Source organism: Lipophrys pholis (assembly GCF_963383615.2).
Source record: "Lipophrys pholis genome assembly, chromosome: 3".
Taxonomy (NCBI): Eukaryota; Metazoa; Chordata; class Actinopteri; order Blenniiformes; family Blenniidae; genus Lipophrys; species Lipophrys pholis.
The window spans coordinates 21,059,222-21,072,837 of NC_137627.1; the positions used below are offsets into that span (position 1 = coordinate 21,059,222).

General features: G+C 41.4%; 1 protein-coding gene across 1 annotated transcript in view; it reads left to right on the forward strand.

The window, feature by feature from the left end:
* The first annotated feature begins 1,058 nt into the window (after positions 1-1,058).
* LOC308107234 (lissencephaly-1 homolog) overlaps positions 1,059-13,616 on the forward strand; it is a 32,714-nt gene continuing 20,156 nt past the window's right edge. The window contains exons 1-2 of the mRNA XM_080459455.1: positions 1,059-1,220; positions 7,869-8,184. Of these exons, the coding sequence (XP_080315581.1) occupies positions 8,153-8,184 (32 nt within the window). The 5' untranslated portion in view covers positions 1,059-1,220; positions 7,869-8,152. The remainder of the gene's footprint in view (positions 1,221-7,868; positions 8,185-13,616) is intronic.

A 13,616-nucleotide genomic window follows, 5' to 3' on the forward strand; every position in this document is an offset into this window, starting at 1 on the left:
ACCACACAACAAGCCCACCATCACCATGCATGACAAGTTTTTAATAGCAGTCCACCTCAACACAACAATCATTGACACAGATTTTCCATTAAAACATAGCTTGTGAACCCAAACCGGCCTGCCACAGTGTCCATTGTGGCCTCTGCTGTAACTGTGGATCCAAAGAAATTAATTTAACATTTATTCCTAATGTGTCCCCAGACACTTCCAGTAAGAGTACCTGATGTAACTCAACACTGAGAGTCGGAACTGAGCATCAGATAGCAGAAATAATTGAAAGTGATGTTATTACAAGCACAAGAGCCATGGAATACAAATGGCACTGGCTAAGATGTGACGGGCTTTAGCCAACATTGATTGAGAAGTTTATGAATAAACTTCTTTTTCATGAAAAATCTTTTGTCATATTAGGTTGAATTTATAGTTTACAGTCTGTTTTGTTTTGGTTCTTAAATAAGTTAAATATATAATCTTTGTGTATCGAAGAATGATTTAAATGAAAAATCTGAAACGAAAGACACCCAACTTATGGTTTGTATATTTGGGGTGTCTAAATAGTAATATTCATGTTCTCACAAACTCCATATTAAAAAAACATTGGTGTATTGCATTACATAAAAACACGATGCAATGGTTACTAATGATAATAAACACGTATTTTATTTCAATTTGAAAACAGATGACATCAGATGCTGAAAAAAAAAGACATTTTAACATTTCATGAAAAAGCTAACCTTGGAATGTGATTTCAGAAATGTTTTCAATACCTGATGTTTTCTGTTTGATAACAGACATTCTTCCAATCATTTTGGAAATATTAATGTGTGTAGTTTGGAATATAGAAAGTTATCAAATGGGGAAAGTTATATTTTCCCATTTGTCCCATTCCGAGTTGTCAAGACAACTTATTAGATAAATGAATGTGTCGAATGAATTACAAAAGTTGCTCAAAAACTCTGATGACTAAATGGAAGACATGTAAGAGTTAAAGAAATAAACTTTTTTTTTTTCCTGACAAACGGCGTGCGCGCCCCCGGCAGCCCGTGAACGCGAGCTCCGTGCGCGTTCCCGCTTGAAGGGGAGTGAGGCGGAGAAGAAGAAACAAGCAGCGGCAGCAGCAGGAGCGGAGAAGACGCTCACTTCACCTCCACATCACGCCCTGTCAGGTCGTGTCAGCGTGCGGAGACGGCTACGGGAAATCCACGGGCACGAACAATACGGTGAGTTCAGCCTCTCCGTCACGTTTAACGTCGACCTGGGTCGAAGCGGAGGGGAACGTTTAGGAGGGCAAAAATGACGATGTGGCTGTAATTTGTGCACCTCCCTTTGCTCTCAAAATGGCGGCCAGGCCGCTTGGAGCGGAGCAGCAGCAGCAGGTAGGCTGTCAGTGGAGATTACCGTGGCCGCTCAGAAGTGTTGTCACAGACATTACAGTGGCTCGGTTTGGTACAAGTTCACTGTCGCTTCCCGTGTGTTGTTATTGTTCGAGAGGAGAGCTAATGCTAAAGTGGAGCTAACTTTCTGACAGCACCGCCGGGCCAGCTAACTTCGCTAACTTTGGCTATCGATAACCTGGAGGAAACTTCGTTAAAACACTCGCTCTGGTTTCCTTCAGGTTTATCAACACGGTTTGTACAGCCAGTCCTGTCCCTGTCTATTATGAAGTTGCTCATATAGACGTGATTTACAGCTTCGTTCAAGGTCTGACCCGTGTTGTTGCCGGTGACTGTTAATTAGCACCGTGTGTCGCTGCTGTCTAACCTTGTTTTGAAAGCTTAGAATAAAACCACGACGTTATTTCTGCACGTCTTGTTCACACGACGCTTAAAGTGGTGTAACATCGTCTCGTTAATACGTGTAACATGTTACTGTTTACACGGTTTGCTGCAGTTTCCCGTCGCTTGCTGTATAAAGTGTTGGCATGTCCTGGAAAAACGTCAACTTAGTTTTTTACCCTTCAAGTTCTTGAAGAAATCGTCATCGTTTATTGTTTTGCATGTGCTGCGGTTGCTTGCTCTAACGATGCTGTTGATCCGTCCTCCTTGTCTCTCTACGCCTCAGTGTGTTTGAAAATCAGGGTGGAGCACGTCGGAGACGAAGTGTTTGTAATGATGTCCCTCTCGGCGACATTCCCGGAGTCTGATATGTTTTGCGGATAATCGCGATCGAGGGATTTATCTTAGTTTTTCTTTTTCTAATTATATACTCTAATGATGGCGCCTCGTATGTTTGACCCAGCCTTGTCTTGGTGTCGGGTCTAATGCAGCCTACTGAACCAGGATTGTTAACCGGTTGACTTTCCCCTGCCACGCCTGCACAGACCAGACTGCACTCGATCAACATGTGCACTTGAATATTGGTGACATTGTTTATTCCTCTTCAACTTCGGAACCTCAAGAAAAATACTTGTCGTGGCTTTTATCTGAGGTACAAGAGTTTCTGTCTTTGTTGAAATTAATCTAATTGAGCAAAATGGAGTTGTGGCTACTTTGATAGCTATAATTTAGTTGTGACTTTTTTGTGAATTATTTTTCAAATAATATCTTGCCTCAAGCACAGAGCCCGCAAGAGCGCTTATATCTTCTCTTCTGGAGTTTTTCAAAGCAGGATGAAGGATGGCTTTCTTTAGACAAACAATATGTTATTCTTAAGTTATTACTAGACTTCACTCTCATTGTTTCAATGACCAGTAAGCCTTGGCATGAAGTGTGCCTGAACTTTATATTATTAACTAGACTAAGGTGTAATCCTGTAAAAGTCTCGGATGAATGATTAACCACATTGTCATTCATCCGTGAAATAACTGTGCATAATGAAAGGGTTTGTCAGTTTTAAGCCTATGTTAATATTTTCATTATTTGTAATATAGGCTGCTTAGTATTTAAACAGTCTGGAATTTGATGATATGGGAGCATTGTTTTTGAAATCTCTGGAAATAAATGCCATCAGAATCAAGTGCCACATGACCAAGTAATAAAAGTTGCACAATTTGTCAACTCAATCCTAGAACTTTCTGTAATATTTACACATTAAAAGCCCTGTGGTCCGATTACCTTCATGCAGGGTCAAACACACGATTATGTCCTCCTGTGTATAAATTTATGATCAATGTAAACTGTTGGTGAAGTTGATGAGGCAAGAGTGATGGTATTTACTCCTTAGCATGGCTAGCATTGAGAGCTAAGCGTTAGTGGTAAGGGATGACGATATTCAATACACTAAGTACAACATTTTGACCATATCTTGTAATCTAAGTCTTGGTTAGAGGTGATCACCTTGATTGTAAGTCAACATTAGTGCTACAGAATATCCTCCCAAATCGCCTCAAAACCTTTCTGCTGCATTAAAAGAACATTGCAATTCAACTTTGAAGTACTCCACAAATACTATATAAAATTGATTTGATTCTAAATTATGTAAAAGATATGTTACAATATAATTTAAATGAAAACTCAGTTTCTATTTTAAAAAAAGCCAACTGAGCCATTTCTTTGTCTGCGATTGCACTGATAACATTCATGACTCTGACATAACTCGCGTCATACTATTATATAACAATATTAAGCATTACTCAAATACTCATTGTTGAAAAGAAACTCTGATGAATAAATGGAAGACATGTAAAAGTTAAAGAAACAAACTATTGTCTTTTATAAATACGTGCTTAAAACTTGAAATGTGATAATGAGGCTAGTTTTTCAGCTTTTTCAAACGTTAGAGAGGCTACGATGTTGGCTGTTTCAAAGGTCAGCATTCAGTGAACACACAGCACATTAAGTACTATGATAAGTGCAGCTGCCATAAAAATACACAACTTCTTGTGGTCTTGCGATTGTATGACTCGATAAATCTAATCAACTCGTTTCATGGTAGGTCAACTGTAGTCAGTCCAGAGTTTCATCAAGCTCATTTGAATCCCTGTTTTCTCATAGCAAGGCTCCATTTAATGTTGTCTGCAATAATGCACAGGAAAGGTAGTTGTGCATCACCATGATAGAAAGTGATATTTACAAGGGTTGCTTTTAGCTGATCAGTCTTGAGATTTGATGGGCTCTTCTTACTGGCTTTGTATACAGTTGAGGGATTCTTGGAAAAGGAGCCTCACTGTACAGCTATGCCACCTCCTTTTTATTTAGTGTCAACAGACAATGAGGAGAGGGACGGGTTGTTTGTTGCTGGCCGAAGGGCAGCGACTATGGTTCTTGCTCTGTTCCACAGCCAACAGTAGCATAGAGGCTGACCGTCCCGACAGCTTGCTCTCCCACTCAGCCGACTAGTCTCTTCTCTGTGTTGCCACCTGCGTCTTCTGGTCATCTTTTTGTGGAGAATCATTTACTAATTTGTACTGTATGACTGTTCATGCTGCCAACCAGGCCAAGAGGCCAGTGAAAAAAAACTTTCTCTATTTTGGTTGCCAGGGAATGAAAAGGCTTGATATTTCCAATTTGCTAATATGTCAACAATAACTAATTGAGTCTCTATATTTAGGTTTCTGGTCTATATTTAGGGCTGCAGTAAGCTTGTTGGCGGGAAAGAAAAGCCCTGATGAGATTAAAGTATACCAGCGGTGAACAAGCATCTTCATGTCTCCCAACGTCTCTGAAGAGATTGATGGGCTTTCCCTGTCCTCTTGTTTACTCTGCTCGTGTTAATGCAGTTTTATTTATCAGTTATAAACTAACACATTCATGCCGCTTGCTGTATAATTTGTTAAGTTTGGTTTGTTGCCAGCCCAGCTAAGTGGCATAAACACTTTGCAGGTTGTAATGGCTGCTGAGCCAGATGTTCACCCAGTTTCAACATCAGTTAATGATAAAGCTCTTTGGATAACTTCTGTCTGAGAGTTTTACTGCGAATGAGCTTTCACAGAATCTAGAGATTATTTACGAACTGTTCAATCACACTTTGTCCAGATCAACATCTCAAATTGTGATGCTTTCTGGAGTTATCTGTTCAATCAGGAAGGGTTCAATGCAGGATGACGACAGAGGTTTATTCCCTTCCCTACTTGATTACATAGCTTAATGAATTATGCATGTGTTTTCAGCAGGTGTAATTCGGTGATGTACTGCTGGCATGCAAATTACTGTTTGTGTAGCTATCACCTTTTGTCAGGCCACAAAACTGAAGCAACTTGTCATCAGCTTTGATTAACACAAACATCTCAGCAAATATGCCACATGACAGCTTTGCAGTGATAATCCATGTTTATGGATAGCTAGGTGCTTACTGATTAAAATATTATTGGAATTTGTTGGGTTAACTTTAAAACCACACGAGGCATGTTGGTAGTAGCGATACAGTCCATGTTAAGTTACTTTTTCTTCCAGACCTTTATCTCTTGTGCAGTTTGTGCTCAGCTGGTCTGTAGCATCACATGTGAGATCCACCTTGACTAATGCACAATGTTTTTCATTTGATTCTCATGTCATCTGGTTCATAGTGCTCTCTATGTTGTCAAACCCAGCTCGAAAGTGAAGAAACCAACAGAAAATGAAAATCTTCCAGATTCCAGCTACTTGAGATTCTTTGCATCTGAAGAAGATGTTAACGGAATGGCACTTGCATGAAGCTCTGAGTCAGAACGGGCTGTGTGGGGATGAGTGTCAGCTTTATAAGCACGCATATTCTGTTTTGGTGATATGTTGTTTGACACAGCTGTCAGACTGTACTTTAGGTTCCGGTGCTCCTCGTCGTTCTGCATTCACCACAAGTGTGACTGCTTGACACATTGGCGCACACATGTCATGTCTTCTTTATATAGCTGGTGGTGTAACATCATCCATCACTCTGATGTGCTACATTTGAACTAATGTTTTTTGTGATGTTTGCAGTCCCTTTAAGGTTATACGTTTCACCTATCCTTGAATGTCCACCTAAAATTAAGACTCTTTTCCAGCATCATTTTGTTATTTCAGTTGTATGTTTTTTCTAATGGAAATTCTTTAGACTGGAGCACAATTTTGAAACATTTGTTGGACCCTGCCTAGCTTTTGTGCACAGGTCAAGATGGAATTGGCATAGGTTATCACAAATCTGATGTGGCACTTATCTGAGCTGTTCGCATCTCAAATCAAAAGAAATGTGACTTTTTCCACTGCTTGTGCAATAGGGCAAAATCTGGCATAGTCTTTCAACGTCAGTGCCATTACTTTAAAGGGGCTTTGTATTAAACCTTTCCTGCTGCTATACAAAGACAGGAGACTCACTGGCAGGAAGACACATTAACGGTATTAACCGTCAGTGGATGGGTTTATACCGTGGCTGCAGCCTGTATCCCTTCCCATCAAGACACTTAATTTTGTGCTGAACCAATTAGCTTGATTATGTGATTGTGCAAACATTTTGCTCAATACTGAAGCCACAAATGAGATTCTCAGAGTGGGGAGTCTCTCACATAAATGGATGCATACAGTGATGGCAGCTGCCGCTGAGATGCAGGGAAGTGTCAATATATCCTGTAGTAGGTGACCTAATTTTCACAGATAAAAGCTGTAGATGGTGCTTGCTTTTTTGATAGATTGTTGTGGAGTTTTATAAAGAGCCAATTTTAGCTTCGGTGCCTTTGCCTTGTGTTGTTGTAGAGCTGTGACCCTGAATCACAGTAGAGTTTTTGGGCGGCAGCCAGAAACCTCCAGCATGCCGTAATACACACAGCCAGGGGTAAGCAGACATTTGGACTGCTGTCAGGTGGTGACATCAGGGTCCAGAGGTTAGTTCTGGGCGAGGCTGGGTTGCTTAGTATAGAGGCCACACAGTCAAAGTGTCAGCTATACAGTTGATGTGACATTTTTACACCATATATATCGACCAGAGCACACACGTTATGGACAAATATTTGATGAATTCAGCAGACTGAACTCTGAGTGCCATGTAAGTCGATCTTGTATCCTTTGGCTTCAAGGTCCCTGTATTGCTCTGCTTATTTTCTGCAAACAAAAGCAAAAGGAAAAATCCCCAATGGTAATGTCACTGCTGCTTCATCAGCTGAATTGAGGGATGTGTGAATTTTCCACATCATTAGAGCTTCCTGGGACATTTCCAGCTATGACTGGTTTCTTCACCGCACCATGCAGGAAGTTTCCTGCCTGGTGCTGTCTTTTGTCCATCTTCCTGAAGGCATGTTTTACTGCATTTGTGTTGGTCTGTTGCAGTCCTATGAAAGAGATAGTTTGACTTGTTTTATGCCTTTGTATATGGGTCTGACACAGATTTAGTCAGTCTGGTCCTAGTCGACCAAGATGTTTATTCTTGTGGGTACAAATAAAGAAGTAGGGAAAAAATCCTTGTACATATCAATAATCCACCCCGATAAAAATGATCACACCGATGAGGATACATTTTTATATTGAGGCAAATGGCTGACGTGACTTCAATTCCCAGAAGTGGAGCCTGTCAGCTCTCTGGTTGATATCATAGCGAGACGATGGGGTCAGGGGAATTTGACAAGAGCCCAGCCGTTACTGGCGCTTGCTCAGCCGTGTCCTGTTTTTCTTTCCTGTTGGCAACCTGGGAGAAGTACGTTGCTCGAAGAATGTGGGTCAGCTCTTGTATGTACAGGGGGAGAGGCATTTGCTGCAAGAGCAGACCTCTTTGAAAGCTCTCCAACCAGACGGGTGACATGACTTCTCAGCATTGCGATGGCAGATAGCATGGGTGGATCCAAAGAAAGCAAAGCGAAGAGCAGTTTGTTAAAAGAGGTGTTTTAATTTCATTCCTCAAAAGTTTTATACTGAGCCACACTGGTTTTTATTAGGAATAACCATTTGGTCCATCACTCCCCTAGACTGTAAACCCATCCCTTTCCCTCCCCACTCCTCATGTTACCTGTCATGCATACTTAATGTTGACTTTCTGTTTCTCTCCAGATGCAGTGTAGACTTGGCTGGTGACTGGTCAGCAGGCGCTCCTCTTTCTTGTCCCTGCAGTCAGGCAGTTGAGGGGAAGATTTCTGCGTTCCCCTCCTCTCAGTCCGAGTCGCTGTTTGGACAAAACCAACCGCCTGCCATTGGAGTACACAAGTCGTCTTCGCCCGTGTTGCGTGGATCAGCACAGCTCATCTCCTGACTGAGGAGAGCGCAGCAGCTGCACAAGATCACCTTATACCACCTGATCCCTCCCGGCCCTGCCCTGCCCACACTGCCCCGTCACCATGGTGCTCTCGCAACGGCAACGAGATGAACTGTAAGTTGTAAACACATTTTTGGGAGCAAGTGGCTTTGGCATTGAATTATAAAAGATTGAATTTCAAAGTTTCTAGTTACCTTTCCTGTCTCATACACCTGCACAGGTGTCCAGTTGATCTGCATTCTGCTGACAGTCCTGTGAAACTATTCAAAGTATTGGGTGCTTCAGGTGTCTAGTAGAAGAGGTGTTTGGCCGGCTAAGTGACTTCTTTAGCCACTCGTGAGAGCAAATGGTAAATAGATTTCACCTATGTAGTTCTTTTTAACCCGTTAACACCAATGGAATCCATCAGTCTATTCAATCCATCCATTGTGTAATTTGGAGTTCAGTGTCTTGCTCAAGAACACTTTGATATGTGGAGATGGGGAATCGAACCTCTCATTACGATCAATAGACGGCTGCTCTACCAACCAAGCAACAACCTCAAGCAACACAATGCTAAAAACATGTTTTCAGTAACTGCTTTGCTTACATAGCCTATATCTATATTTCAGGTTGACATCCACTGTGGATTCATCTAATTACTGCTGTATGTTTTGCCTTAAAGTTGCTTAAACATGATGAATAATCTGCAGCCCTGTTCGGATGGTGTTGTGAAAGGAAAGGTGTCACATTTGACATCCTGAAGTGGGGCTAATATTGTATGATTAGGTGGAGATGTGTCAACTATTTAGTCCCACAGGACCACTGTTATTTCTGTTTAAAAAAAAAAATAGACCATTGAAAAATAGAAAACACATTCAATTTTGGCCGCAGATCATACAGAAGACTGACCTTCCTGCTTGTCGATTGGGAACAGGGCTTCTCAAGTAACGAAGGCCTGCGTTCAATTCAGGACTACTGTTTTTATCATCAATTTTTCAGATATTTTGCTGATTGGCCATTAAAAAAAAATGTAACTGTTCAAGGCAGTTTTAGGATGCATCAGATATTGTTATCAAAATACCCATTAGGGATGGGGCCGATCCAATCCGGTATCGGGTTTAGATACCAACGGAATTCACGGATCGGAAATTTCGGATCCAACCTGTGGAGATTTCCGAACCATGAACGTCTGTGCTTTACTGTCTGCTGAAATGACTCCACAAGTGTTACCCTGCCAGCTGCTCTGCTCGCTGGCTGCAAAATGTGGAATGGATTTCCTGAACGGCAGCGGGTCTCACTAAGACGCAGATTAAGAGTCAAGAAATCCATTCCAGAGTTTACAGCCAGTGAGGCTATTCAACTTTTCATGACAACATGTCTGCTGTTTGGGCGTATTTTAAGCTCAAACCACCACAAAGCAACACAGCAACGTTCAATGTTTGCAAAGCCGTTGTACAGTAAGGTGGCCTTTACATGCATACATTCGTACATTTCATACTTGCCTATAGAGAGGAGTTTATTACATAAATTAACAATAATGATAATAGTATAAAAGCAAACAGAGTTCTGGTGTCGGAATGGTATCGGTATCGGCAGATACCCAATTCAGGTGTCTGGTTCGGATCGGAAGTGAAAAAATGTGGGTGTGCATGTGCATCCCTAATACTCGCTGTACTCTGTACAACACTTAAAAGGCGATGGACCTTTGTTTGAAAATTAGAGGTGATCACAAATAAGGAACTGGAAAAAGTTGGACATATTGACTCCAAAATTGACCAGAGCAATATATTTTCTGCTGCTTGACCACGATTACAACTTGGTATTATATAGACTTGTTTACATGTTACAAGGGATATGATGCTATCGAAGGCTAAACCTTGAAAGCATACTATTAAGAGCCAAAAGCTGTGTTTTCTGTGATTAAAAATGTTTTGAGTGCCATCTGAACATGTTACAGCCTCTTAATAATCCAGTCTTTTTGTATCTCCTGCTTGCTGCCATTTTTTGTTGACATCTTATGGAAGCCCGTGTTATTGTGATGTCCATCTGTGCGAGGGCTTAATTTGCAGAGCTGCAGTTGTGTTGATCTGAATCTCATGTTTCTCAAAGCTGCCCGATAACGTGAGACCGAATTATACGTATCAAAGCTCTTGATCAAAGGCTGGATGTGTGCTGTTTCCTGTGAGCCTTATGTGTTCTCCTGTACCCAGTTTTGGTTTTTAATTTTAAAAATCTAGAGCCAATTTTAAAATAGGCCTGTATCGGGTTACTAGACGGTCTGTATGCTTTTAGGACAATGATGTGCATTGACTACAGGCTTCAGTTTAAATTAAGGTTGTTTTTTTTGGACTTCCCTCAACATTAATCAATGACGAGTTGGGACTTCCTGAGTTCCCATGTGGCCTGAAACACAAATATATTGATTTTCCACCTCGACCCCCCCCCCCCCCCCCCTTTAAAATGGTTAGAATTCATTATTTGCCTGACCTGACCCAGAAGAAGCTTAGAGTCACCTTTGCCCCAGAAAAGACACAAGGGGCAAAACATGCAGTGATTCAGGGTGTATGCATGTGCTTTGTTTACTCAGTCAGTATTTTTGATTCAGCAACAAAACCATGTGCCTAACAAAAGAAGTATCTTCCGCTGGCACCAGAGTGGTACTGAGACAAAGAAATGCATTGCACATGAGCTGTGCAGCACATACAGAATAAGAGCGATAATGATGATGGGAGGGACGAACTTCAGCTTGGCACTGCAGAGTTGGAACACTTGGTAATTAACCCCTAAGGCATGAGATTAAAAAGTTAAGGCAGCCAAATGTGAGATACAAGGACACAAGAAGGAGAAGGGGAGGACTGTTCTGAGCTACAACTTTCAATAGTCCACCGTCATAACAAGCACTGCCGAATTCCAGGAGTCAAATTAATTTGAGATTCACCTGCTAACACCGCAACCAAGCGAGGCTTGGTTTTTTAATCTTTCTTGTTTCACTCCTGATCACGCAACTTAGCCACAGCTCAGCAGAATGTGTTAAACGCTTCATGTGCAGTGACTAGGGATGCACCGATCCATATTTTTTCACTTCCGATCCCATCCCAATAACAGAATTTGGATATCTGCCGATATCGATACTATTCCGATGCCAGAGCGCTGTTTGCTTTTATATTATTATTATCATTGTTGAGTTTATATGAGGCTGTAATAAATTCCTCTCTACAGGCAAGTATGAAATGAATGAATGTATGCATGTATGCTCCCAAAAGGCAACTTGAGGTAAGTGTAAGGTCAGAAAAGGAAGCAGTAAAAACTATTTTTGTTCAATTTGGACAATGTGGGCTTCTGTGTGACGTCGTCATCTCATAATAAACTTGTATCTTTAAAACCTCAGAATCACATTATTAATCCCTGTGAAATTCTTTCGCAAATCAGCACCAACAATTGGGACTATTTTCATTGAGTTTTGCGTGGAGTAGGGGGCAGCATCACCGAGGTCTGAATGGCCTGTTGACAGTGAAGGAGCTGCTTTTCATTGTTTTGATGACGCTGTCAGTGCTGTTCTCCTCGGCGAGCTGGCATTTTAAAACTGTGACCCCTGGCTGCAGAGCAACCGCCTCGCTGTACAACAGCTTTGCAAACACTCCACGTTTCTGTGTTGCTTTGCGGTGTTTTGAGCGTAAAATACGTCCAAACAGCGGACATGTTGTCATAAATATTTGGATAGCTGCATTGCTACTACGTTAGCCTGCTCGCTGGTTTTATTCCCCAAAAATAAGTTTATTAACACTACAGATTTAAGGTGATGTGTTTATTTGTTAATTTCACTCTTGCACAGCGCAGTCATTGCAAAATGTAACCGTGTTCACATGACGGCGCTCTCTCCATTCCTTGTAGTGTTTCAGGGTTTTTCTCCGAATAGTGCTGAGGGAGGGGTCTGTTGGTATGGAGCGAACTATTGGAATGCTAATCTTTCATGCCATTTGCTATTCAGAGGAAGCTGCCAGGACCTCCCACTCTGCCCCCCTGGAGCCCCCTTTTCTCCGTTACTACATAAGTCTCTGGCCCCCTTCGTTTACAGGAAACTTGTGTTGGGACCACTTGAGTCACATTGAAGCGTCTGTGGCATTCCACCTGTTAGGAGACATCGCCTGCCTCAGGCCATACGGTCATTGATTCGGCCATGAAGTTCCCCTAAGATCTCATTTCCAAACTGAAAGTTTCGTTTTGGCAATGTGCATAGCCTATTTTGAACCAGACAAAGGCGGGAATGAGAAAAGTGACTGCTTGCCCATTCATTCTAATTTTTCATTGGGTGGGGGGTTGGGGAGTTCCCCTTTTTCTTTTTTGTTTACCAATAGGCAGCAAACAAACACATTTGTCGCCGTTTCATTCAGGCAGCCTCTTTCCCTCTCCAGGATTTTCCAGCTTCTTCTGTTAGAAGCACTGAAGCTGCACTAACCCTGATGGATTGAAATGTGTTTGGCTTCAAGTTTGTATTTACTCCCTTTCTTGAAATAAAAAGTCATCAAGACAATGCAATTAATCTCCCTCTTCAATCTTTCCAGTAATTTCTGACCTGCTCTTTGCCACAGATCATAATGTTTTATTTACCCCATGTGGAACAGCATATTTTTAAATAAGAAATAATCTTTGTCTCCCAGACTGGTGCTATCTTGTCAGCACCACAGTCAGATGCTGTGATTGCGCAGCCTCTGCACAACAACCCTGTTTTCGCCCATTTTAGCGAATGAAAAGCACATTTGTGTTTCTTTGCAGGGTCAGGGGACTTATCCCCGGCAGCATAGAGTAAAAATAGATGTAGCGCACAAACTAGTTGCTCCCCTGAAAGACCTGCAGGCGCCTGTGTGCAGATGGGCCCTCTCCTTTTGAACTGCCTCTTTGCTTTACAAAGAAAATCCCCTCGGCCTCCACCATGTCTCAGGCAACAAGACGGTCCATGTGATTTTTTTTAATTTATTTTTTGTTGTTCTCCATCAAGCCCCTACAGTGTATGTGATGACATAACAGATTTAAATGCCATTCAGAGATGTGGAGGTTACTTAATGAGGGCTGTGAGTATGAGTTACCAAACATCTGCACAGGTCACTGGTTAGTGTCCCAGAACAGATGCCATGTTAATCTACTGATTTATTTAGTTTACCTTTAATCACGAGTCATGAGATAGTATTGCGGTATACCATTAACTCATATTCTTGATTGTAAACCATTTCAGTAGCCTTTATTAGGGTAAAGTTGAGTAATGGTTTTGGAAAAACATAGCAGTGATAAAAGCCAAACAGATGTATTGGGAATGGTTTATGACAGGAAGCACATCAACTTTCAACCGTAAAGTCAAAACCTTAATTACAGTAGCTAAAAAGTTAAATATGTTTTTATGATTTAAGAATGATGCCAATGTGCATTGACTTATTTTTTAATCACAAATGAGTGAAATAAGAAGGGAGTCAATGTGGGAGGTTCACTTTCAGATTATTTTGAGAAAAATCTTATTACAGCAAGTAGGTTTTTGTATAAGTAGATCAAATTATAACATTTTGTAGATGTTT